The sequence below is a fragment of the Struthio camelus genome, chromosome 5, assembly GCF_040807025.1.
Source record: "Struthio camelus isolate bStrCam1 chromosome 5, bStrCam1.hap1, whole genome shotgun sequence".
Classification (NCBI taxonomy): domain Eukaryota; kingdom Metazoa; phylum Chordata; class Aves; order Struthioniformes; family Struthionidae; genus Struthio; species Struthio camelus.
The window spans coordinates 27342013-27369804 of record NC_090946.1 but is presented as its reverse complement, the minus strand read 5'-3'; the positions used below and the strand labels follow the sequence as shown (position 1 = coordinate 27369804).

General features: G+C 41.9%; 1 protein-coding gene and 1 long non-coding RNA gene across 2 annotated transcripts; one reads left to right on the top strand and one right to left on the bottom strand.

Moving 5' to 3' along the window:
• The first annotated feature begins 12851 nt into the window (after positions 1-12851).
• On the top strand, positions 12852-27124 carry RCN1 (reticulocalbin 1). The gene is made up of 6 exons (XM_068944105.1): positions 12852-13189; positions 18072-18265; positions 19887-20065; positions 20622-20682; positions 23850-24049; positions 24999-27124. Exons 1-6 carry the CDS (start codon positions 12852-12854, stop codon positions 25104-25106), a joined length of 1080 nt encoding a protein of 359 aa, XP_068800206.1. The 3' UTR covers positions 25107-27124.
• On the bottom strand, positions 13961-15495 carry LOC138067450 (uncharacterized). The gene is made up of 3 exons (XR_011141415.1): positions 15282-15495; positions 14523-14713; positions 13961-14101 (listed from the first exon to the last, which is right to left on the bottom strand). It is a non-coding gene; the product is annotated as an uncharacterized lncRNA (long non-coding RNA).
• Positions 27125-27792: the final 668 nt, after the last annotated feature.

Below are 27792 nucleotides of genomic sequence, written 5' to 3'. Positions count from 1 at the left end.
TACACTAGGACTGTAAGAAGCCTTTGAATCCAGGGGTATAATTCTGCCCTCAAGCCATTTTTACACCAGGATAATTTTGCTTTTTTAGGAGGTTTAGTCCTGATTTGTACTCTGCTTGAGAGCAGAATGAGGCCCACAGATCTTTTGACATGCAGCAATGCTGAATTAGTGTCATCATTTTTTCAAGAAGCATCATTCCAAATAGATGCCCACCCCTCACAGAAGAAGGGCATACTCTTAAATGCAGTAATTAACAGGCAGCACTACAACAAATGCCGTAAACATTATTTAATATGAAATCTTCAGCAGACTTTTTGCATCTGCTGGTAGAGGGTTTGTTTTTCATGGAAGACAAAGCAGTGACTGTGTGGCAATTACTCTGATGTCAAGTGCTAAAATGCAATAATGTACCGCTCTAGAACACGCATAGAAATGACTGCTTTGCCATGTATTTTGTACTATGAGCAGTAACCTAATCATCCGAGTGCAGCTGAACGGGCTGTTATGCACTCTCAGTGCAGCCCTGGAGCTCTTACGTGATGCGATTTGGAAGCTGTGATTCACATTTCCCACAGAAAACCAAGACCTAGTGGCAGATAGAAACTCCCACACTCACTCACATCATATGAATACCTGTAAAGAAGCCCAGCTATACCAGCTAGAATAATTTCCCACGCTTAGTCCTCATGGAAGTCAAGGCTGCAATATCCAATTAACAGAACTCATGGCTCGCTCTTGCCATCCAGCTTGGATATTGCCCTCTCTAGCTGTGCTGGACTGCAGGAAGCTTAACCCGCAGGCAGAATTAAGTAGCAATCCTGCCTCAGGACATTCCTAACTCCCTTATGGACACTTTAATACAGAAATCCTAGAACAGGACTTTTGCAAAGGACATTTCTTCCTCCTCGCCATGGGTACCCTGAAGCAGCACATAAAAATGTCACAGTCAAAACCCGTTGGCTTGTTGCAGAGAAGCCTGGCCTAGCCAGCCCAATCTATCTCTTTTCCCAGCCAGATACCTTGTCCTGTTCCTCTACCTGAGCCCCCCAAGTTCCCAGCAGAGGCACACAGATTGCTGCTGTCCGCTGAGGAAGTCTCTGCTGGAAGGGTAAACTGTGGTTTGAGGTTGGGCATCTGAGATTTCTTCTCTGTGGTTTCCCACACAGGAGGAAGTTGACTTTGGCTGGAGCACTGTGTGTTCTGGCTAACCCCAGCTGGCAGACAAATCGCCCGGGACTCCTGGCAGGGCAAGCTACTGCAGCCTCAAGCTGCACTTCTGTATTCGGGGAAAGGCTGGGTCAGAGGCACTGAGTCCAGGGCAGAATCCAGCCTTCACTGCCCCCATAAAAGCCTGAGCCAGCTTGCAATAAGGTCAGTGCCAAAACTCCTGTAAGAAAGGGAATCCAGCTTGTTCAGAACAGTGTCTTCTGTGTCTCTGCCAAACCCGATGGGATCTTGGGGCCAGTGTTAGTCATGCTGCTGCTGACAGTACACATTTATGGGGTCTGTTGTTGAGGCTCTGCCATTTACTCCTTTGCTCATTCAAAAAAGTCAAATTGGCTTAATCTTATTGTGCTAATAGACCTAAATATGGAAATAAAGAAATAGACTATACATAAGCACAATGAATATGAGTTTCCCATTCATTCCTTCAATTCCTTCATAGTACACGGTAAATTGCCAGTGCAGTCTTTTCAGCTTATTAACATCTTTAGACTTTGCCTCACAAAGATTGCATTCCCCACTTCGCAATTCAACCTCCTTCCAATACTTTTAAAATAGGAAAGGTCAGGGCCCCTAGACAAGATGCCAAAGACCAAATGGTCGGTCCTGAAAGCAGACGAAATGCAACAAGCCAGTAAAGCAAACAAACCATGCCAACAGTGGTGCTCTCGAGTAAAGGAAGTACAGCTTCAGTTCTGGCATCCATACAACCTGAACACTTACACACACAATACTGATCTCTGCAAGGCAACAGTGAATATCTGCTTGGAAGGGCTCTGTGCTACTTGGAGCTTTTTCAGCCTTGGTAGATGCTGTGGCTTTTCTTATGATTTCCTAACCCTTCTGGTCATTTTGGAAACTAAATTCTCTGAAAGCCAGGCTCCCACACTTTCTGGACCCCAGAAAGCTGCCATGGCTAACTGTTGGCTTACCTTGGGTGATACTTTGCTTTCTCTCTAACAAAAAAGAACTTTCATTTCCCTCTGAGCCAAACTAAGCACATATCAGGAAACAAGAGCATTTGCAAAGCTGAAATCTCAGCATCAAGCATTATTTAAATTTGTAGGGCTATTTAACGTTCACCACACATTTGATCCTAACCGTGCAAGTGATTTTCTATCAGAACATTTTTTTCCATTTTAACAAGGAAAACTGCCCCTCCACATATAAGCACTGCTTGTTATTTTGAGGCAGTGAGGCAAAACATACAGCACATAGACCACATTTGGCTTGCTTAGCAGATGTCTACAGATCACTTGATGTTAATTTCAACATAAAAGCTATTATATTTCTGGCCTTGCCCTATTAGTTGTTAAATAATTATTTATGGTTGGCAGATAAATTCTAGGAACCTTGAATAAAGCCCATCAACCCTACTAAACTAACGATATTTGACATAACAGTTTTCACTCATAAAAGACCCTAGATGTACTGTTTGTTGCATATACGATTCCATTTCACAACCTAAAAGGTAATCCCCTATTTATATTTAAACATAAACGGCATATAATATGCATTCCAACATTCCTTCACAGGCAAGGAATTAGCTTGTCTGGTTCACTGACATTTACAACTATGTACTGCAGCTATTTTCAGGCCATAATTCAGTTTATCTAAATAATCTTCTATTCACTTCACAACTCTGGCACTTGTTAATATATTTTTCCATAGATGTTTGGCTTTGTCTGCGCAGTTCGCTATACATGTGATCAATTAGGAACCTGTATGCTCTGGCCTTGGTGGCTGCAAAAGAAAATAATAACTGGAAATGTAGGCTTTCCTTAATTAATATTTTTAAGTGGCTAACCTTTTTTATACAAGTGCTGTTTATACACATGCTCAAAACTTTGCAATCACTGTGCATTCTGTTTGAGTGGTTTGGTAAATTCCAAGTAGCGAATCTAAAACAAAACCCGGAAAACGTAGTGAGCACAAGGCCCCATATGAAAGTCTTTCAGCTAAGTCTTTGGATGCATTCGGATGTTGTTGTCTGAAGAAATTTAGTTGATGTGTTGCCCTTTGTAAGCATAATTTAGTGTAATTATACTTTTGCATCCTTTGCAGTCAAGTTAGAATTTAAAGATTTGGAAAGACAAAGAATTTGAATGTTCCACCAAGGACAATTCTGTTGAGATGCCTATTTCTATTTCAGTTGTCCGGTTAAGAGAGTGCAGGTTCTCCATTACTGCAGTAATGTCCACTATATCTGCATTTAAGTTTGTGTGTAGCTTATGATTTGTTTGTATGACCAACTTAAAAATTACTGATCCAAAAAAGAGCAAAAGGAATTCATATCACTTATGGCATTCTGCATGGCCTGTCCTAAAAGCCACGCAGCATTGCTTTGCACCATTGAGAATTAAACCAAACTCACTAAAGTTACTGAAACGATTTCAGCTGATTTCAGTGGACATTAGACAGTACTTGTTAGCAGCTGGTGTGCCTCATTTCTCAGGTAGCTTTATTTTAGCGGGGAATTGTGCTATGTATTATCAGCACACAATAACTAAACTTACAGGTGGTATCCCCATCATTCTCAAGCCAGCCTAATTCTGCTTCTCCTAGAAGGTGAAGCTGCCCACTGAAGGCTAAGTCTTCCTGTTTCTTCCCGTTTGCTCCCCAGACCACAGAGATATGAGCCTGTGGGACCTCTGTCGTAGCTCTTTACACTTGATAAAGTCGCTTGCTTTAGACCTGCAGGCCATTTTGCTGGTCCCTAATATTGTCAAAATGAGGCCCTTAATCCAAGCAGGGAAACAACTAATACATCTGAAGGCTGAGAGGTAGGAAACATCAACTGCCAGGAGGGACTGGAAGGCAGCCACACAGGCATGGTTGCTCACAGTTGTACCAGCCTTTCAGAAATACCTACAGGAGTCCAGGAGAAATCCACCGGCACTTCAGGAGCGAACTGCCATCAGGACTTTTTAATGCCATTTCTCCCCAGGCACATTAGACACAAAATCTTAACCAGTAGCTTGCCAGTAGCAGTTTTAATGATATCCTAAGAAAGAGCAGATCTAGCAAGGAAAGCTGAGCTCCCCTGTTCCAATGGATACCTATGTGGCAGGCTGCTCTGCAGCAATGGGCCTTATGCATCTCTCCCAGCCCTATCATAGGCCCCATTTACACTTGGCCTTTGCATATATGGAGATTGTAACCCTGGGTTAAAATGATCAACAGGTGAGAGCTGTGGATGTTGTTTCACATCTACTCCCAGAAAGGAGAGGTTGTGGCCGCAAGCATCCTTTATTTAGGGTTGGTTTTACAATTATTATTAATGACCAGCCAATTTCACTCCGTGATGTCTGCTGCATGTGATAACACAATGTTTCCTTGAACATCATGTCATAAACTAGCAAAGGTGAGCAACTGGTGAGGCGGAAAAAGTAAGGAGAAGAGACAGTATATAAAATCATGCACATCAGATATTGTTCATTAAACACGCTTTTTTGACATAAGATTTTGATATAATTATTTCCTTTGCCTTCTGATAAAATATACCCACTTGTTAAAATATATAAACTGCATAGCTGGCTAACATAGTGCTTTTTCACCTGCCAGCAGGTTCCCTTCTTTATGTTAGCCAGAAACAAAAAAAACCACTCAGATTATGTAGTGGAGGGGGGGAGGCAATACTATTACTACAACAGGGAAGCAGGATCATTAAACACAGACGTTAATCCCACATGTGACGTTAACCTAGGCAAATCTTTTCTCGTGCACGCCTTTCTCCCTCTGTTGGAATGATACTGCAGCTCTGAGGGAAGGTTTACAATGCCAGCAGTCAGGTTCTGTGATGAGCTTTGATATCTTAAATTGCAAGCCTATGCTACTATTAGTAGCACAGTTTCATTAACAACTGACACCATTTTTCAGACATTCTCAGGTTACTTGCATCTTTCTCATTTTTAATTCACTGTTAATAATACCCCAGTCTCTGATCAAAAATAATAAACCAAAACCAGAGAGACATAGGCTTAAACAAGAAAAAAGGAGGGAAACAACAAGATATTATATAAATGCTGATCCCTACTGCCCCCAAACTTATTTTGGTAGAGGTCAGTTCTGTTCTGAAGCATCCTAACCGTGGAAAGCTGAGTGCTGGATAATTACAGTCAAATATTTCGTCTGGTTGTGATATCGGTCATTCAAATAAACTGGTCTATAAACAAACTTTTAAGAGGTTTGGCAGTGCTGCTATTATCAATTTTATTTTGAAGAGTGCATTTAACTTGCAGGACCTCGGTTTTGCTAACCCTGCAATTCTAAAGCATCTGCTATTCTCTTCAATATGATGTGGAGTCTAAGGAGAAGCCATCCTCAGGGAACCACTGCAAGATTTTCAGACTGAATACAGAAATTACATTATATGTAATATAGGCAAAGACAGGCAAAAACTCCAGCAGTCAATTATACTCAATAGTTTCTGTTAGATGATGTAAAGCCCAGTTTATATATTTATTTCTGGTGCAGGATACAGATTGGGACCTCTAGTGAAAATCAAGTTGCTCAGTGGCTTAAGTAATTTTGTTTCCACTCCCCACCCTGTCTCTGTTTGAAAGAGAGCATGTTTCTACAATGAAGACAATTCAGGGCTGGCCTAGTGAACAGAACATCTTACCTTGGGAGCATTTTTCTTACAAACTGGGATCTAACGACATAGGTACCTCTATAGCTCAGTCTTTCTCCGACTCTGCAAATCTCCGCTCTCTTCAGTCAGGGTATCTCCTGGTTTAATGGCTGGGACAGTTCACCCTTCAGTAATCAGGGACTTCAGCACTTACTGCAGGACTAACACCCACATTCCCACTATTTAAACACAAAGCCAAAGATTCAGCAACAATTTCATTCTTTATCAGCAAAGCAAAACCTTTACTTAACTAGTTTTCTTGCTTGAGGTTTTATATCTTTAATAAAATATCCTAGTTGTGGGTTAGAGGTTTACCTTATTTTAAGGCCTTCAGGGTTGTAAGGATACACAATGACTAGTGTATATGCAGACTGGCATTCAAATAGATTTATGTGTTTCCCTTGCTTATGATCAAACAAGGGATAACTGTTACCAGCTTCCTCTCTGCTATTTCTTCATTTCAGTGACAATGTACTGGCCCTGATAAGTATTCAGCCACAGCATGTGTGCTTTGAAAAACAAAGCTGCTCTCCCATCTCCTCTATAAATGATTTGGGGAAGGTTTACACCTCAGTCAAAACATCTGTGGCTACAGTTCCACCCCTGCATGCTCGCACTTACATGCTCACGTGCATTTAGAAATGCAGAACTTGGGTTTAAGCACAACACGGCCGTGCAACATATCCAAGTCTGTAGACTTTTATGCCCTACATACACTGTGGAATTTCCACCGTGCATGCAAAATTATTCATGACAGAAACATTGAAGGACCACCCTCCCCCTCCTTGTATATGAATACCAATGAGAAAAATAGCAAGAGGTTTTCTTTTCCTTCCCGATCACATTGAGGAAAGCAAATTTAAAAATAACATGTATGGGGGAGGGGAGAGAAGGGGGGAGTCACTGCAAAATGTTGAAGAGCAGGGGTACAAGTACATACTTGTATTAACATCTTCCATCCCTGGAGCTGCAGTAATTTGCATGACATTATCTACCTGGGATGTTGCTATGGTTATCACCATACATAAGTAATTACCAGGGCAAATTGCATGTACAGCGCACAGATTCATGCTGTCAGAAGCGAAGGATCTTTTCATACACTTGAAAATGTAAATGTTAGAAAAACACTAATCAGAAAGATTCCTGATAAGAGAAAAACTTCAAAACTGCTCCCAAGTGATCTAAAATGACTGTTAACCATGCTTAGTGACAATAGTACCAAAGGGCCAACTCAGACCATGCCCAAGTGAGCAGGACACTGCACAAACTCTGAACAGCAGAAAATCCTTGCCTAAAGAGTTTACAGCGCAGCGAGATAAGATGGCTACAGAGCAAGAGCTCATCACACAGAACAAACAAGGTTGTCAGCCTCATGGTACCGGGATGATATTTTTGGTAGATTATGTCAAGAAACTTGATTTTGGCACCAGAAGACGAAAAGAAAAGAAAGATGAAGGAATGGTACAGACTACACCCAGGTAAAAAAGAAAAGAGACACGATACTGTTACGAAGAAACTCTGACCAAACAGCACATCAAGTCAGGCTAAAGGAAGTCTAATCAAAAGGGTTATCTGAAATTTCTCCTAATTCCCCCTTCTGCAATGTTTCTGCTGCCACCCTGCAAGCTGGGATCTAATTGTTCTCTGATCTCTTGCCCTCTCGTTTCCCACAGGGGCTGGGACAATAGTTACATGCCATCTACTGATGTAGGTCTAAATTGAAAAGAACAATTAACATCTAACAGATTTTGACTGAAAGTCCAAATACAGAGTATCTAACGCTAGATTATCTAAAATAAATCAGACATTAAAAAGCTCACTCTTGAAATACTGCTGCAGTTTCACTTCCAATAAAGTACAGCAGCACCGTGTACAAACAGCTGGAGCTAAAGTCTATTGGTGTCAATGGAGATTTTTCAACAGCTTTGATGAATGTGTTCTATGCCCTAAGGAAAAGATAAGGTTTTAAAAAATTGTGCTGCTGCTGTGATCTAAGCCCATGTAAAGCACATTAAGCTAACTGGAATGTAAAACACAAATCTGGAAAATATGAAATAAGTTTCTATAATTTAATTTGAGGTGACATACGTCATTGTCTCATATCTATCCAAACCAATCACATGTTCTGTGTATAGAGCTATACTATAATTTATTTATTCTGAATTTACAGAGTGTGGTAGAGTTGAGGGAAAAAATTGTTATACTTTCCATTCCTAGCTTCCCTGAAAAACAAGTTTTTCCTTTACTGACATTAGGAATCATCTTACAGACATTGATCTTTACCTTGTTCTAATATTAGCAGAATATAAGGCCAGTCATCATCAAAGAACATCATTCTCCCTAACTGAGCTACAGAATAAATTTTCCAGTGCTAAACCAGCTCTCCTCCCAGCCCTAGCCTTTCACAATTTTCCCTAAGAAACTGGTCAGACTACCACACAGACCCTAGCAACAAGGGTACGTCTCTACATTCACCCACAGTAAGTTAAGCTCACCTGTGTTTCAGCATCCAGCCCTAGCAAAACATTGTTCCCTAATAACGAAGTGCCACCATTACAGCCTGGACTGCTGAGTTAATCTACTCTCTCATTTCTCCAGGTTGCCTCAGGGGGCCATTAATCATAGTGAAATGAGACACTGAAATGTACTTGATTTGCTGATGAGAAAACCAATGAGTGGTATCGGTACTTCACCTACTTACATAAGGATCTCTATGTAAATGGAGCCAAGCTCCATAAGATACTGCATGTGAGCAGGAGACAAAGCAAATTAATTTTGAAAGGACAGAAGAAGAAAAGTATCAGCTCTAGGAATCAGCCAGGACAAGCATGCTTTGGCACGATGGTTAGGAGAGCTATACAGGCCATAAAGATTTAGATGAGGTAGAAGACTTAAAACAGTTTTGAAGGTTGACTTTTTAACTGAAGATACATTTGCACGGCTTTAGTGTAAGAACCGTTAGGTGTAGCAGCGCTCTTACTTTCGTTATCCCCTTTCAAAGCAAACTATGTCTGAGTCTTTGGGCCAAAATCTCATTCTAGTTTTAATATGGACTTTAAACGTAAGTAAGAGAATACTAGGGTCCTTCCCTTTGAAAGCTGCAACGACGCTGTGATGCCATCAAGTATTTCGACAATTTTAGCACATGAGACTCTGAAACCATACTGATAGAGATGATGTGCTCTGAAGAGAGTTCTGCTGCTGAAAGGATGATAAGAACAGGTAGTAGCCAGCATCCCTGGCATCCTGAGAAAAAATGGCATCCCTCAGGGATCCACTGCGGCCATAAGGAAGGCACAATTAATGATGCCCAGAAATACTCGCTAAAGATAAAAATGTACCCTTACTAGGAAAAACACACATTTATGACACAATAGGATATGGAATATCGTCGTTCCATACCTTCTTTGACACAAAGCATTTTTGGCCTAATCTAGGGAACTGGACCCAAATGATGGCAGGCATATTCTAGCTCTAGGTATATTTCATGGAAAACAGTTTGTTCACTGTGAATATATCAGTGAAAGGGAAAGTAAATATGTAAAGAGCAAGATGCAAGATGGAAAAAGTGAGATAAATATTGTTAGATTCAGGGAGAAAAAGCTATAAACAGTAAGCAAAGATCTTTGATTTGCACTGTTTTCCAGCCCATAAAACCCTAATATCTGCCAGCATTTCATTAAAAGCTTATAAACTACCCAGCATGCCTGCTGCTGCATAAATGTATTGCTAAAAAGCACTGTTGATGTTGCAGACTCTGTATTTTGCAATGTTTCACAGAAACCTTATGCCTATAAAACTCAGACGCATCACTGAAAGAAGTGCGTATTATGAAAATAGTACTTTAAAGTCTAAACCTGATTAATAATAATCATTCAGTAGCAATCGGTTTTTCTCAGCAGAGATGTTCACAGTAATATTATTAAAACCAAAAATACCAGTTTCTCAGAGAAAATTATTCAGTATGTTGCGGATAAAGAACTTAAGCGAAAACTTCTACCATTTTGTAAATTGAGTAAAATTTGTATGACATATGACTTTTCACAGAGGACTGAGAGTGCAAGGAGTTTGATGGGGTCATGATAGCCCAACAGCAAAAGTCTGTAAATGTTGATGTGAGTGGTACGTAAATCTAAAAACATTCAGATCCGCAACTATTTTGACTGAACGTGGAGTCTGTTCTCAGTGTTAAAATCTAGGACTTCAGCCTTCCAAGGGCAAGTAATTGCAGTGTCTTTCCTCTTCCATGAAAAGTCATATTGGATCAATCAGATTTATATTGTTATTAGCAATCATACCAAACCTAATCTGGAACGATCAAAACACTCATGATTTCTTGTCTTACGTAAGATCACCGCATTTCAGGACTCACATAAACACAGGGCAAAATTAAAACGCTCCAATCAGAAGACAAATCTCTGAGGCAAACCCTCCCAGTGTCTGGAGGCTTTCAAGTGACCGATCATGTATGCACTTAGCCCATTCTGCATTGCTGTTGCAGCAGTTTTTTTCTCACAGAAGCATCTCCAAATTGTTCTGCCAAAAACGTTTCAGAATATTTATACAGATTAATTTCCCTCCTCCCCCAATAACGTCATGTTCCTTTGTTACTAAGATCACATGTCAAGCCACAAAATTACGTCACTGACCCCTGAATGGGCAGTAAAAGATACCTCTTCTCCATGCAAATGACTTACCTCTTAACTAGCAGCATGCTCTAGCACCATCTGGATCAGGAATAAGGTAAAAAATCAGCACCTCAGCACAGCCTCACCTTTGGAATAACACTGGAAACAACATTAGATGTAGGAATCGGGGCCAGGAACGTTAGAAGACCAAGATGGACAGCTATATCTGAAGTATCGCACAAACATGAGATTCCTGAATACTTCTGTGGTAACTATTTGTTTTACAGGCATTTACTCAGTACACGAAAAACAATAAAAGTACTGCAATTCACTGGCTTTGTAAACTCAAAACAAAGTTGGTATGATCAGCTCAACCGTTTTCAAGATGCTACGTGCACAGCACAGCTCCCAGCGAAACACCACTGAAGCACTTCCTTAACTCTGAACACACAAACAGATCCACAGGATAGTCTAGCCAGGCCTAAAGCAAAGCCAGGCCTAAAGCAAAGCGCAGCTCACACGACTGAAGTGAAAAGCCTGCATCGAAGTTTTGCTCTGCCTATACTTAAGTAACACATGCAGAGTACTTTGACTGTTTAAATGTTTGAAGCCTGTTACTATCACAAATGGTTCTGTGGCAAAACCACCAATAAACTGACAAACTTGCTCTGCACGGATGTCATTCACGTTTTTCAAGAATCACAAAAGGTAGAAAACAGAAAACGTGGAAATCTCTGACTTGACCTTTGTATTGTCATTGCAGTCAAGTCATGGGCCAAGCACAATTCGGCTATACTCAACGTTTAGGTCAAAAGGACGTCTACCAGGCTAACCATAGTGCAAAGCGGGCCGCGGTATGGTTCAGCGTCTTCAGTGCTTCGTCCAAACAAACAGCATGAAAAACACAGCACGTCAGCACTGGTGGCATTGCTACCTGCCATACCATACATATCACTATGAACTGGGCTGACAAATTAGATGTTGCAATTTGAAACTAGTAGCGCTCTCAGGTCCAAAGCAACAACGGACAGACAAGCCTCGGTGATGAGGCTTATCCACAGTGCTTGGTCATTGGTTTAACACACGAACCACTGGCAACAAGATCATTAACATACAACCGTTAATCCTCCCTAGAAATAGATTACAAATATAACATAGGAAAAGGAGGTTTATCAGGTTCAAATTTAAATTACTATTTCAATCACATGAGTCTAGAGCCTCCTTTTACAATCTTGAGCAAACTAAACTGTAATTTAAGGAAAAAAACAACAGCTTTTCTGTGCCAAATGATTTGGGCTATTTCTCTCACGCAAACTGCAGGATGGTGAGTTTGCTTTACTTGAAGTGATGGTGACACTGTTATGATAAATATCCTCTACAAGAATGCTGACAGTTTCTTTTTTACATTTTTTTCTAGAGCCTTTGGTTATTAACTTGGTGTTACACTCATTCTTTACTTGTAGCTTTATTGCTGCTTGCCTTGGAAAGAAAAATTCATGTTTTTGCCCTTTTCTAGCCAACTTAGGATGACAGCAGAAACCATCAATCTGAGAAACACGAATGACCAAACGAAATATACAGGTTAAGTGAGAAACAGAAACGAGAGGCGCTATAAAATTTAAGCGAGCTGCTTGTTTTGTGCGGACATACTCCTTTTGGACAACAGTGAGAGTTTAAAGTAGTATTATAGTAAGCAAGTAGAAGAGGCCTTCAAGCCCCCCACCCGGATTTCTCTGCTGCTCCTAGTTTACTTGGCAAACTGTGTCATAAAGCAGGACATAGGAACTGGACAATTTTTGCGGGAAGCCCGCAATCGCCGAGCTGGTTTTCGGTGGCAACCACAGTTCACCTCCCAACGGGAAAAGCAAGTCTAAGCTTTACCGTTCGCCTTCAAGCAAAAAGGCAGATAAAAAGCTGCGAGCAAGGGGCCGGAGCGCAAGCCCGGGGCGGGAGGAAGGAAGGGTCCCCAGCTGCCGCTGGGCTACGGGCAGAGCCACGGCGGGCCGGGCAGGGCCCCCAGCGGGCTCCTTGCCCGCCTGAGCAGGGCGCCGGCGACAGCCGGTCTCTGTGCAGCACCATCGGCCGCCCGAAAAGCCCGAGCCGTTGGCAGCCGTTGGGGGCCGTTGTGCGGCCGGCAGCGCGCGCCGCCCTGCAGACGTGGCGTAGCGCTCCGCGCCGGGCCGGGCCGAGCGGCCGCTGCCCAATCGCGAGCGCCGTAACAGCGGGGACCGGCCGCGGCCGCCTGCGTCCGCCTCCGTGACTGGCCGGGGGAGGAGCAGGGTCGCGGAGCGGGAGCGCGGCCGCAGCCGAGGCGGCGCCCCCGCCCGCCGGGGAGGGAGGGGACGGGACGGGACGGGACGGGTGCGATGAGCGGCCGCGGCCTCAGTCGCTGCCTGCTGGAGGTGGGGTGCCATCGGCCGCCGTCCCGCTGCGCGGCAGCCGCTGCGCGGAGGGCGCGGGGCATGGGCGGCGGCGCGGCGCGGCGCCGGGCGCTGCCGCTGCCGCCGGTGCTGCTGCTGCTGCTGGCGCTGGCGGCGGGGGCGCGGGGCAAGCCGACGGCGCGGCAGGAGCGGGCGCGGCCCGGCGCCCCGCCGCAGCACGAGGACCGGCCCAGCTTCCAGTACGACCACGAGGCCTTCCTGGGCAAGGAGGAGGCGCGGAGCTTCGACCAGCTCAGCCCGGAGGAGAGCAGGGAAAGGCTGGGGTGAGCGCCCTGCCCGCCGCGGCGCCGGGCGGGGGGCGGCGGCGGCCAGCCGCGGCCCGGGCCACGTGGCGGGGGAGGGCGCGGGGGCCGGCGGGGGGCGGGGGGGCGGTCCGGCTCCAGCACAGGGCTCCCGCCGCGAGGGCCGCAAAACGCGCGCCCGTCCGCAGCGCGGGCGCCCTGGACGAGCCCTGCAAGCCCGGGGTGTCTCCCCAGCTACGGCCTCTTCCCCCCAGCCGGCTGACTTGGCAAACGAGCAACAAACCGCTGGTCCTGACTCGCGTGTTTTTCCCTCTCCTGCCTTCTGCGGCTCCACAACGCGGCGCCTCCCCGGGAGGGAGCTGCTGCACGCAGCGCAGCGCTGTGCCAGGTGTCGGACAGAGCCCACCCGCCGCTGGAGTGCTTTGCTGCTACAGCTCCTTACCTCTGAGTCACCTGCCTGGACCATATTAGCTTGAATCAAGTTTAAATCATTTCCTCTCTTTGCCTGGTTACAGCTCCTATTTACAAGTCCACTTTAAGCCATCCTCCCATAGCCTTTCCACTCCTGACATTTTTGCCCGTTCTCTGGTACTGCTGATCTTACTGCTCTTACACTGAGAACAGAGTCCATGAAACAGTGGCCTTCTCTTACCACTTCTCCCTCCCTTACACCTTCTTTTACAAGAAGTCGGCTGGCTAATTAGAACTAGATTGAACAGTAACTGAAGAAAGATCCTCTTATGTATTTAAAGAGAAAATAGTTTCAAAAGTCTGTATGCTCTCATTAAGATTAGCTTTGCCTTTCCTTCCGTAGGGAGTAGTACTTACTCATCGCATGTTCTGCCTCGTTCCCTTGTAAGCTCTTAGCACAGCATCAAGGGTTGTCTCAGAGACTGATCTTGATTCCTTCTGGAAGCTGTCACTGCTATTTACCTGTATCTCAGCGGGTAAACACATAAAGTGGTTCTTAGAAATGAGCAACTTAGTCCACCTTATTTCAAGACAGGAGCAAAAATCATGTTCTCAACATACACAGTCTGTCTTGGATTCTTATAAAGTATGTCAATAACAGGGGCATGCCCAAACCCAGAAACCCACCTCGCTCTTATGCCAGGTCTACTTTTTAAACTTACACCAGTATAGGTATTTCAGTTGGGAATATGATTTAACAAGGGAGTTGTTTTGCTTTCGAACGGTTTTTACATATACTAACTCAGCAAGGGGGGGGAAGAGTTTTAGTGATCTCAACTTGTGCACCATGGAGAGGTGACACAGGCATATTAAGCCACTTCCACAGTCAATAACCTGTAACCAGAGATGACTAAAGTCTCTGTAGAAGGACGAAAGCGCTCACCTCTGTGGCAGGGTGAGCACTGTGCAGCAGAACATGAGAGGTGCAGTCCCTGGTGTGCCTCGACCGTGCTCTAGAGCGTATTGCATAACCTTCAGCATCTCCAAACCTTCTCGTTTCACATAGTGTACTGGGAGGTAGAGGAGTGGATTTTAAAACATTTCTCTTTTTTATTTTGGTTTCAGAATCAGATACTGAAAGAAAGTGGAAAACAGTTTTGTTACAGGGGCCTTTCTGCAGGGAGGGTTACAAATTGTGTCACTTACCAGCAAGTGAGTGACTCTTAGGATGACAGGTTTAATGAAAAGCAATTTTTAAGCAGTTTCCGGGAGATGTTTCTGGAAGAAAATGTATAGTCTGCTGCTCTAACCACAGTACGTGCTGCTGCTTTTGTAAGTCATTTTAACTTGGCTAAGAAGGGCAACAGCGTACCAGACGTGCTGTGGAGTCCCAGGGTTAGACAGCAGTAATGCAAAGCTACTCTCATCTCCTCCAGCAAACAAAAAGGAACAGCCAGTACAAAGACAACCCCTGCAAACTCAAATACCCGCAGCCTCAGTGGTGGAGCAGCTGCGCAGCATGATCCAGTTTGAGACAGTGGCAAACAGCAGGCTGCAACCATATCGTGACATGGGAATACAGCTGTCCTTGTGACCGATTCAATGACAGGAGCATCCCTTCTTCCTTTCTTCCCACCCTGCATCACTTGATAAGGGGAGACTCGCATTGTATTTCCAGGCTATGTGCAGTACCACAACTCACCCAGCTTTGCTGAAGTTGGAGTTAGTCCCAGTGCAGCATCTGAGGGAGCAGAGACAGCTGTTAAGGAGAAGGGGAGCTGGGCTGCAGTCCCATGAAGGTTCTCCCCATCATTTGTGGCAGGCCTGTCGTTTTCAAGAATACAGAGGATGATTACAAATCCTCACAATATAAAGGTTTCTGTTATTTATAAAAAGACCAAGGTCAGAGTTTAGCCACATCCAGCTGTGCTCAGGCATCAAGTGCAGAGGGGAAGCCTCCCTCTTTCAGCCACTTTGTAGCAATGATTTCCCTGCCCCAACTTTGTTGTATCTTGCTAATGGCAGGTTGTATGTACCTCTTGCATGTGCCCTCTAGCTTCTTCTTTAGGAGGTGGAAAGCGAATATTGAGTGTAATCCCACAGAAGTTAAAGGGAGAAAGGTTGCAGGTGTCATACACTTGGGCACACAGCTTACTGAGTATGACCTGGCATTTTATATGTGCTGCTTGAATTTCTGTTGTATTCAAGAATTAACCGTTTAGAATGAAGGCACTAAGACTTTTCAGACTTAACAGTGTCCATAGCTCCACTACAAAACTTAAAGTGGTCCTGAGATATTTTATAGGTAATTATCAGTATAAAAAGTGAAGCCCACAGTACATACAATAGCTTCTTACTCCAACTTTTAGGAGCCAGTAGACAAGACATTTGTCCCCCATCTTTGTCAGGGAAGCAGAGTACAGTAATGTGCATGCATGCAATGGAGCTTTTAAAACAAGCGGGTAGGTGGAAAGAACAAGGCATGCAACATATCCTGGTAAACAGTGCTGCCTGCATGCAGCACAGCTCCTCACCTTCCCAGTTCCAGAGTATGAGGGAAGTGTTAAAATTAACAACAAACTGCTAGCAGAATCATTTATTGCATTTAATTTACTACATTTAACAATAGACAAAAATACCAGCTAAACCCATTAAGTCAAATTCCCTGTAGGGCAAATCCATTCATAAATACAGTCCATTGTGCAGTGAAGGGACTCTAGGTGGTCAAGTCCCCCTGAGATTATTGTACGGACGAGTTCTTCAGTCAGTTAACTCATACTTTCCTACCTCAGAGAGGGAATTCAGTAACCCTTTTTCCCTTTGTTATGAATTCTGCAGTCAGATCTGAAACACCATTTAGCTCTGATTTACAGTAAATGGCATATGCTACAAATCTAATACTATCAGACTAACGCAAGATTGCTGGAAATTCAGTAGAAGCTGCTGCTGGTATTTGGCTCTGTACTTACTGCTTTCAGAATTGAGGCTCAGGGAAGGGCTTTTACTAGTTGAGCAGTTCCCATTGGTCAATGGCAATTTCTTTTGTGGATAACCAGTATGTTGAATTGTATGAAACAGTTAAAAGAGCAGACCTTTTTATTATGTCCTTTGGCTGCCTGGAGGTTTAGGGCAGGCAGCTCACCTGTTAATAGTCAAGCTAGGATTTAGATGAGTGAACTGCTGTTCTTACCCCTTCTTACAAATGACGTATAGCTAGAACACAGGGTTAGTGACTGAGCAGCTGGTCATTCAGGTACCTTGAGGTGGCCACTCGTAGTCACTGAACTGCTAGGTCACTCCTGTAGCCTCATGAGCAGTGATTCAAGGGTTACAACTGCTGCTGTAACTGAAGCTACTCTGGCTGTGTGCAGAGGAGTTGTGCTAATTACCCCAGTCCCAAGAGCAGAGTGCATAGTTTCCCAGAGGCCATTGCCTAAAACTACAATAATACTAAGACAAGTTTGCCTACCAGCTGTGGGATTCAGATTGCACTCTTATTTTAGATAAAGGCTTTTATCATCCGGTCTACAACTGCAGCTGGAACAGAAGCCAGTTTTACAAACTCAAAACTGCAGCTAGTGGCGTTTAGCAGCTACAGGCATTCCTTTATAGATTTATTGCAGAGAACCTAAACGCTAGAGAGTTATCTTTTTTGCACAGTTTTTCAGGCGAGTTTTATCTGCAGCTACATGCAGAACTTGTCAAAGGTGGAGGCTTCCTTGGGAGCCCCCCAGTACTTTAATCACTGCTGATTTCAAGAGGACTTGAGGCTAGGCAGCATGACACAGGGTACTGGCTTAGATCCAAGTTGCCAGCAGTGACTGGAGGCCTGCTGCAGACTAGCTATTGAATTAGTGAAAAAAGGGCATTCCTGGCAATACAAACAATATTGCCTCTCTGGGAAATAAAAGAAGCAGAAAGAAGTGGAGGGGCAGGACTGGAAGGGGAAGCTATACACGGCACACATCCTCTGCACTACATAGTCATATAGCTCACTCCATCCTGGCATCAGTCTGCTGGGAAGGCCACAGGAGGAACTGCAGGGGTCTGCAAAATCCTAGGTTTTGCCCCAGTTGCCTCTGGCAAGCTGCAGTACAGGCTTTCTTCTGAGGTACGGTTAGCCTCCTGCTCCCAGCATGACCACTCCTTGTGGACACTGAACGGGTTCCCTCCTATGTTAGTAGATACAATATAAGAAATCCAGAATCATATATCATCTGAGGTGCTTTGTTCGCTAATTTTGATTGTGCCAGTTCCATTTTAATTATTCATAGCCATATTAAATAATGCGTGGAGGACTATCTCTTAAGATAATCTGCATAATCCAAGAAAGCCTTAGCCAGCAGGACAGCTTTCTAAGTTTTAGGCATTGCCTTTTTGTGGAGAACGGTGAGACTTTTAAAAATCAGGCCCCCGTAAAGATTACTAAAACTGGACTGGCATGCACTTTGTTCTTCTGTCAACTCTTCAAGATGCCTGTCTCCTTTTACAGGAAGATTGTGGACAGAATAGATGACAACAAAGATGGCTATCTCACAACAGAGGAATTGAAAAACTGGATTAAACGGGTACAGAAACGCTACATCTATGAAAACGTGGCCAAAGTTTGGAAAGATTATGATCTAAACAAGGACAATAAAATCTCCTGGGAAGAATACAAACAAGCCACGTATGGCTATTATCTAGGTAAGACAACATTTTCAGATTACATGCTAAAAGACGACTGAGGTTATAAGGCACAAAATCGGGCCTTATAGTCAGCAGGAGCTTGGTGTCACATTTAGGACTTGGAAAATCACATTAAATTTTATAGGCACTCAGAGGGCAAAAGCACTTCTGAGTTGTTCATTGCAGACATTTCCACATGGGTTACCCACAGACAAAGGGTTTGTAGAGTGATTGATTATTAGACGTACTGACAAAGCTGAAGTGAAGTTTCCTATTCCAGCTTAGAAATACAGTATTATTTTTTAACATTAAAAAATGCTACTTTCATTCAAAAATAATCTATAGCATGATTAACCAGTGTTTGTTCAACACACGCTCTCAAAATTTTAAGAGTTTAGTTACTAAAAATTTAGGCTGGGTCTAAGCTCTAGAAAAGTTACTGATTAAAATAGTTCTTGCAAAATGAAATGTTGCAGATAGTGATCAGCTGTAAATGCAAATCCTTAACAAATCAGGCAAAAGAAATAACTGTTTAAAAATATACCTAAATTAAATTATTCTTTTCATATATCTTCCCTTTGCTTTTTATAAGTTAATTAAGGGAAAGGAGGAGAAGAGATCATTTAAGCTAAAGGGCAATGCTGACCGAAGAACAAGTGGGTATTAACTGACCATGAGTACATTTATACTGTAAATGGGAAGACAGTTTCTAGCTACCATAGGGGCAGTTTCTGGAGCAAGTTTCCCATAGCAGTAAAAAGGACAAAGTCTACATTAGATTAAAATGGAGCTTATTACATTTATGAAAGGAATTAATTTACACATACCAGTTAATAACACATACCTGTAGCAGTATCCCTGGGAATCCTTTTCAGTACTGTGTCTTTGCTTTGTGTAATCCTCAAGATTTGGAGAACAGCTACCGCATTGTGATCTTGTGTTAATGCGCACTTAAAATTCACTGGCGATTCTTAGCCTAGACTTTTTCAAATCTGTTTGTTTCCTAAAATGTGAATTGAAAAATTGTTATAATATGAATGTTTTTCATGTTTGAAGTCAGTTTAGTGATCCTATTTTAAAAATTATATCAAATACCATTCCTTTCATGCCACTGAACACCCTGAAAAATCTCATTGTTTTAAGCCGAAAAGTAATTGTTAGGTTCCCCATAGTAGAGGTGTAGTAGTCAGGTAATTTCAGTCAGTTTGCCAGCTTCTGAAACCAGTCTTTGGTTTGCTTGCTTTTTGAAACTGAAAGATTGCGTAGAACATAGTGATCCCTAAGAAGAATAAACCTTCTGTGAATGAAATCTACTCCAGATACTGCCTAAACAGCCCTTACAAAAGCAGATTAAGAAAAATTCTCTGAAAGATAATATACCATATTGCAAAATCCTTCATCCTGGATTCCAATAGAAGGCTCATTTGGCCACTTGCCTTAAAATCAAACCAACTGCTTGACCCCAAATTTAAAACTTCACAGGGAAGAGAAGTTCTGTTTTAACAGAGCAGCTAGTCTGGCAATAAGCTTTTGTATTTCTATACTCTACTGAGTATGCGTTAGCAAATTGGAGGGCTTCATTATTCAGTAGTATATTTTAGAAGGAACATAGTTTCAAGATTGTCTGATTAATTTGCAGAAAATCCAGAAGAATTCCAAGATGCAACTGATCAGCACAGTTTTAAAAAAATGCTGCCCAGAGACGAAAGACGGTTCAAAACTGCAGATCTGGATGGAGACTTAGCTGCCACTCGTGAAGAATTCACTGCCTTTCTTCACCCGGAGGAGTTTGAGCATATGAAAGACATTGTTGTCTTAGTAAGCAGACCAAAACAATGACATTCTTTTTGCTTTTACTTTTCAGATGAGCATTGAAATGCTTCTCTGATTTTTCCATACAGGGTTTAGAAAGACAGACAGACACACACACACACACACACACAAAAGTAGCCAACTGGGGAACCAAAAGGGATGCCTTTCATGAAATTCACTTGATTTAGAGCTTTCAGTACAAGAAAGACTTGTTAAACGCACTTAGGCTGCTCCTAAATGGAACCAGAAACAGTCCTGGCACGGACTTGCACCAAAATAAAAGGAAGTGTATACTGACATGCATATAAGTTTGAGGTAAGCTTATATCTGCCCCTAAATGAAAACTTAGGCATGGTATCCAGTTCATTCATGTGTAGGGAATTTCTTCAGCATGGAAGATTTCTATATTCCTTGTACAAACAACAATTGCACTGGAGTCAGCGAGCATAGGTCTCTCTGTGTACAAGGGCAGGGCCGGCCTCAAACGTGAAATGATCAGTGAGGAGAGCAGTCAGAACTCCCAGTTCTCTCTTGACTACTTCAGTGCAAAACTCTTTTCCAGGAAACCTTAGAGGACATAGACAAAAATGAGGATGGTTTTGTGGATCAAGATGAGTACATCGGTAAGTGTTGAGGTTTGTTTCTTGTTAAATCTCCAGTCAATTTGTCTGTCTTTTCCTCAAATCTGGATCAGTATTTACAACCCAAAGATTTATGTGCTCCAATTCAACTGTTTTCAACCAACCAACTAACCAACCAAAAAAGTCTAATTTAATTTTAGGTAGATAGCATCAACAGGAAAAGGTTCCTAGCATTTCCCAGCCTAAAGTTTCTCCTCTTACTCGCTTACAACCTGGCTAACTAAGAGGGTCCAGAACGGTATTTTCCATGGCAGGAAACTACCTATGGCTGTTTTTGACAGGAAGACCTTGCTATTTCCAAAAAATAGGTTACAGAACGTAGAACAGATTTTTTTGAAATGATTTAGTACTTCCATGCTTTGAAGTGAGACCACAAAATTTGTAGTGGATTGTTATATCAGAATTGGCCTTTCCCAGTTTCTCTAAATATTTGACTAGCTTAACAGCTTTTGAAAGCATTATTCAGAAATGCAGGAAGATCAGAAAGTGAGTTAGTCTCTACCCAAGTTTGAACAGTGCTTAGCTATGCAAAATAGCTGGGAAGCATGCCTGACAAATTATGAACAATCACACCTTGCAACAGGTCTGCCTTAAAAAAAAAAAAAAAAAAAGCCCTTTTCTACTAGTTATTTTCCAGGTTCAATTAATAGCTAAAAACAAATTGCTTGTTTTTATGTGGCAAGGCCATTATGTTTCTTTTAGAAATACAAGAAGCTGCATTAAAAATGAACTATGTAAAAAGAACACTAAGATTTAAGGTTCTCAGAAAAAGTTGTGAAGTGCATGAAAGTTAGCTGTGCGTTACTCAAGTGGCAGAAAGAGAACAGAATGGGAAGCATCAACATCAGATCACAGTTAATTTGCTCTAACTTCCATCGCGCTGGGCAGTTAGCAGTTAGCACTGGGCACTTAGACCTATGAGGACAAAATGGAAACATGACTAGAGATCAGCAGTACGTAGTACATTTTCCCATTTTGAATGATAATGCTGATACCAAAAGTTAACTTTTCCCACTGCACCCACTTTGATGGCTTTTTAATCAAGAAAGCAGCACCAGGAAAGCATTAGAGCAAACTCAAATGAATCTTTCTGTTTCTAGTGGTGCTATAAAGATCATTTCATGTATAATCAGGAACAATATACACATGTTAATTAATGGCAGGGGGTTTCTATTCCTTGTAAATTATATTTAGCCTCAGAATGTGAGTGCTATTCATTTATGACTGAAATAACAGAGCAGCATAATTTCCACAGTAATTTCAGTTCATTCAGTGACATTACCTACATATAATTATAAGGTAATTGTCAACATTTGTTACTATGTGAATGCTGTTTTTTTCTTGTCTTCTATAGATAGGAACATAGAATGTTCTAGTCACGATCACGCCACATTGGCAAGGATGATAAAAATCAAATTGACAGGACATGTCAGTTGCTTCAGATAAACAATATAATTCGCACCTTAAAAAACGAAAAAAGAAAGTGAATGTGTTGTCTGAAGTTTTCTTTATGAGTTGAGGAAAAACTGTGCTTAAAATATTTCTACTTCCCTTATTCAGATATAGTATTTTTTATTTTCTATCAAACTAGGGTTAAAAAGCAAGCACACAGAAAACCAAATCTCTTCTTTGGTATTTTGTAAGGACCAATAAAAGTGCAAAAATTCAGCCTCTGGATCAGGTCTTTGATGGGGAAATCTACTGGGCATTGTAAAAGAGGAGAAAGGAAGGAGGAGGGAGGAATCATTTTGATTATCACAAAATTTGGTTGATTTTTGCAAAGGCAAAGAACCAAAATATTCCCAGTCATGTTACACCTTTCAAGCAGAAAGAACTAAATTCTCACTGTGCCTAAGCAGGTACAGTATATTTCAGGAACATTGTGGATGGACAGTTCTGCCAACGGGCTTCAGCCTAGCAAGTGCACGTGCTCCCACTGCGGGGTGGGGGGGAGGTTGTTCCTTAGTTTGAGACCAGCATCTATGCCTCCTACAGATACCTGCAGCCTGTCCCTGTGGAGTGCACTTTTCTGAGGCACCTCTTTGAAAACCAAACCCACAAAGGATAGGGGTAGCATCCACAGAGCAGGCTTTAATTATAATTAGAAAATGGAAGGCTTGAGGGATAACCAGCTCTGGTGAGCAGGAAGCAGTTATGAACAAACTTATGCTTCTGGAGGGATTTTTCCTACTACTACTATGTAAGGCCTATGCTATAAAGAACAGGTATCAAATCAATACCTGTTCTTCATAATCACCGCTATTCCCCGACCCGTTTAATTTGTTATATGGATAACAGCTGTCACAACCGTATTTTCCTACTGATGCTTTTTAAATATAGCACAGGACTGATGTACAGAGCAGCTCGCATACACAATCCATGCATCCTATGTCACAAACGGTACCGTAGCCCAAGGTCCCAAGCTGCGACAAGTGCACTGTGCGTGTTTCTCATACGCAGAATGCACTGCTGATGTATAACTTTTTCAAGTCTTTCCTTGTTCCGAATACCTTCTACTGGAGCATGCTGCAGTACTACATGGTTAAAAAGGACTTACCTACTAAGATGGATTTCTCTTACATAGACCTCTCTAAAAGCAGAACAAAAACATTCAAGTTCCATTGATCAGATTTTTTTTTTCTTAAATTGCCCCTATGCCTTTTATTCCCTTTACCGCTCTGCTAGCTAGAGCCTGCCTGATCTTATTTACAAAGACATTTGCTGGCAGGGACAAGATAAAATGGCCAAGCCCCTTTTTCCCCATATGACTGAGCCCAGCACTAAAGCTCCTGATTGCTATTTAAGAAAAGATCCTTACAGAACTTTTTTCACTCTGAAATTCTGTGAATAAAGGCTTTGGACTGGTTCGCCTCTCCTGTGTATCTAGATTAGCTTCACCAGCAGTACACTGTTAGGGTGTAAGGATAATTTAAGAATGGCTAGAACCACCTGCAGTGAAGAAATAGGCCTGGAGAGAAGATATGCACAGCTACTCCAATTACACCCCACGTTTCTTTTTCTGTACAAGGAAACTCAGTGCAGAGAGTGAAAGTTTAGTCTTACTCTGAGGAACGTTGTATAAATGTCTTTAGTTCTGCATAGTTTGCAAACCACATATGACTTGAGTGAGACTTCTATTTCCTCTCCAGCCGATATGTTTGCAAATGAAGAGGGTGGACCAGAGCCTGACTGGGTGATTACAGAGCGTGAACAGTTTTCTGATTTTCGTGACCTCAACAAGGATGGAAAGATGGACAAAGAGGAGATTCGACACTGGATTCTCCCACAAGACTATGATCATGCACTAGCTGAAGCCAGGCACTTAGTCTATGAATCGGACGTAGACAAGGTACTTAGTGCTTTGGTATATTTAAAAAAGGATGTTAGCTTAAATATTTAATTGTTTTCTTTTGCATAATATCAACTAGCAAGTGATGATTCCTAATGACTTTTCTTACTAGTACACTTTAAATGGAGTTTTAAAGGCTGTAAGTGCTAGAGCCTTAAAGTATCAATGCAATTTTTAGTAGGTATGGTTACAAAGTATACTTGGTAAAATGCAATTTGTTACCAGCTGTAGAAGTCCCATTGGCTTTCCTTAGGTCAGAAATCAAAATTCTTTATCTTCATACACTTTCAAGTTTTAACATAGTAAAAATACTCTTTCTTCTTTTAAGAGGAGTCAGGGATCTTTATATGTTAATTTAGACTGCAAGGGAAAAATAAGACACACATTAAATTGGAGGTAGTAAAAAGCCCCAAACTATATCATCAAACACACACATCTTTCTCTTAAAGACTGGTCCAGTATACCTGCTTCCTCTAAAATGGGAGATCAATGGTTCGGCAAATCCCAGACGGTGATCTTCGGAAGTGTAATATGAGCAGAGCTGGAGCCTGAAAAACTGAAGTGACCTTACGCAGAGAGACTTAAATTTGCCAGCATAAGTGACCATCTTCAACAAAAGACACCAGAGGATTTTCATTTTCACAGTTAGAAAGGCAAAATAAAACCACAGGCAAAACTGCATACCAGATAACTCATATATTCTGTTTGGCAGTGAGTTAACTGTAAAGCATTTTTAATTAACAGTTAAAGCCAACTGAAACCACTGGAACTTCTGACTTCTACTGGAGTCCAGATTTCATTCATCATGACAGCTGCAGTGATTCCTGAATCTGCAGCTTGCCCCTTTGAAGAACTTGCTATTTGTCATGTCTCTTGTAAGTCTATGCTGGTGTGTCTTTTACTTAGCCTTGAAAAAGTTCTTAAAGCAATTTTGTTTTCTTCCCACCAGGATCAAAAGCTAACAAAAGAGGAGGTTCTAGACAACTGGAATATGTTTGTTGGCAGTCAAGCTACTAATTATGGGGAGGACCTCACAAGAAACCACGATGAGCTATGATACAGTGTACAAAGCAGTATGCCACAGACCTTTTCTCCACATTACGGAAGTCACCATGTCCATCCCCTCTTTTGGGGTGGACAAGGGATACCCTCACAATTGAACTGACTTATAGCAATATATATTTTAACATACCAGCTTATTACCTCGGAAACTGCACAGAAATAGCCTTTTACTCTTTTCACACTGTTAAACACTGTATCTTATTACTAGAGTTCTTTTTTTTTTGGGGGGGGGGGGGGGGGAGGGGGAAGGAGGGTAACTTTCCTTGAACATATCCCTGAACTGGGAATGCATTTCTAAAACATAATTCTGAAGATCTTTAGTAGTGAAATATTTTCTTCAAATGCCCATTTTATCATAGTGAAATACAGCTAGGATTAGAAAGAAACTTAATGTTTAAACAGACTAATTTGTTTAGTCATCTTTCTTTAATAGCATATAACAATTGAGAATTATAGTTTCACCCTCTTATATAAAGACTTGGTACCACAAGATCCACAGCTTTTTTCCCCACACTGCATTTTTCTTTCTTAGTTTGGGCCAGAGGTGATGAAGAAGGGATCCAGCAGCCCTGTGGCTCATAGCTTTACAAGTACAACACGTACAACTGGCCCTCCTCTCTAACCCCATCACGATGCAGAGACAGCACGTGTGGCCTGACAGCCTGTGCCAGCATTCCTTAGTGAGAAGCGTAGAGTTCATAGTGACAGCTACTCCTTCGAACAACAGAATAATGTACAATTGTTTGTGGGCTGTTGGTTATGCTGTTTCCTGGGAGGAATTATGCCACATGGAGCATAATTTATCTCATGCTTTTCACACTTTACCCAGGCCATACTCTTATTCACACAGTGTGAATGGCAGCAGTTCTGTGATGGAGAAAGAATGAGACGTATCATTCCTCTGGGCCTTCTGTCTTCCAAGCCACATAAGGGGACAGATTCATGTGGCTAAAGTTCTGCTTTTGTATGTATATGTGTTATTGAAGCAACTGTATGGAGACAGCTTTCCTTCCAAAGGAAAGGGTAAGCTTTTCTTTTTCCAGACAGGTGCATTCTTTTTTTTTTTTTTTTTTTTTTTAACTGTATAATGTGAGCTGTTACATGTATATTTTTTATATAAACAACCTAGAAAAGTTTGGTTGTTTTTACATGTACTGGTTTTAAAATAAGCACAATAAAACCATTACTTCCTTTTTGATACTATGAAGGTGCAATAACACTAATACAGGCTAGCATAGAGAGATGCAGTGAAAGCAGAAACCAGATCTTTAAAGCCAGAAGTTCCAAAAGCACCGGATCACTGGCAGGTCCTGTAGCACTGGCTGGTTGTCTAGAAACAGCAGCTAGTCATATGGCACCAACTGTTTCTTCCTGCTTTGCTTCATCCAAAAAAAAACCCCAAACCCAACCAAAAACAAACCCTAGAAAGAAGTCCAACGTACACAGTTGCTATCACTATCACTAGAATCTGTTTGCAACGCTAACATTAGGATGTTTGGTCTGCAGGGTGTTACGGGCAGCAGGGGGAAGTCCACAAAACACTTGACTTTTAGGTACCTTGAAGACTTCCTGTACAGCATGATACACCAGCGATCACAGAGCCATTCAGAGAGAAGAGCTTTGTGACTCTGTGATTGTGATGTACTTCTGGCAAATTTGGGGAAATCACCATGAGACAATGCAGAACTGTGACCTCCATAAACAGTGTCATTTTTATAAGGTCACATAAGAACTATTTTCAAATACTTCTTTCAGTTGAAAATAATCTAAACTGTAGATCATACTGTCTGGCAGAGATTACATCTTGCTAGCACGATTATTAAGCTTTTGGTGTGCACTTCTTATGACATTGCCAGCAATGTCTTCTAAAAGTCCCTACCTCCTCCACTAACATACAGTAGGACAAATGTCATAAGCCATAAGCAAACTGCTTTTGCTCTTCCAATACCCTCAAGTCAAAGTAATGCTTAAATGTAGTGTTATCTGAAAAGCAATAAAATTCTATCTTGGCACATGCAAAACATTCTCTGTTTAGTTTACTATTTGGAAAGATTTACTGTATTCAATAATCTTAATGTAATTTGAAGGGTTTTTTTTTTTTTTAAACTATTTCTTTCATACTAACATTTGAGAATTTTATACTTTGGGGACAGAATTGCCATGTTCTCTCTGCGGTTAGATTATCTTCTGAGGTCTTTTAAGGTATTGATTCCTGAAACAGCAGAACAAAGCTTGCTTCCTGCAAGTGAAATGCAGCTCACACAGGATGCTAAGCCAAAGATTTTCATTGGAGCCCAAGGGAAGGTTGTTTTGCTAACTCTCGTTGAAATTCAGTGGGAGTTGGGTGCTGAGACACTAAGCATTGCTGCCTTCAGCTAAACATGACACTTCCAAATCCACTGCGTTCTGTCCCAACAAAAAACGGCATCTGAGCTTTGACAAGCAATCGTTTTCTTCCATGTTACTCAATGAATCTGGAACAGAATTAGTGTCAAATGAGAGAAATCATGGTCCACTATTAGATCTCAATTTATTATATGCTTGCAACACATTGAGCATTTTCCAGTATAAAACTATACTTATATGAGTAACACTGCTGAAATCAGGAGCTACTCATGCAAATAGGAAATGGAAATTTAGACCCACGATATTTTAATTTCTTTTTTTCACAACAATAATGA

Excerpts from the sequence above, each read along its gene's own strand:
- RCN1 (XM_068944105.1), top strand. The coding sequence starts at position 12,852 with ATGAGCGGCCGCGGCCTCAGTCGCTGCCTGCTGGAGGTGGGGTGCCAT. Across the intron at positions 13,190-18,071 it reads GAGAGCAGGGAAAGGCTGGG|GAAGATTGTGGACAGAATAG; the intron begins GTGAGCGCCCTG and ends CTCCTTTTACAG. Across the intron at positions 18,266-19,886 it reads CACGTATGGCTATTATCTAG|AAAATCCAGAAGAATTCCAA; the intron begins GTAAGACAACAT and ends ATTAATTTGCAG.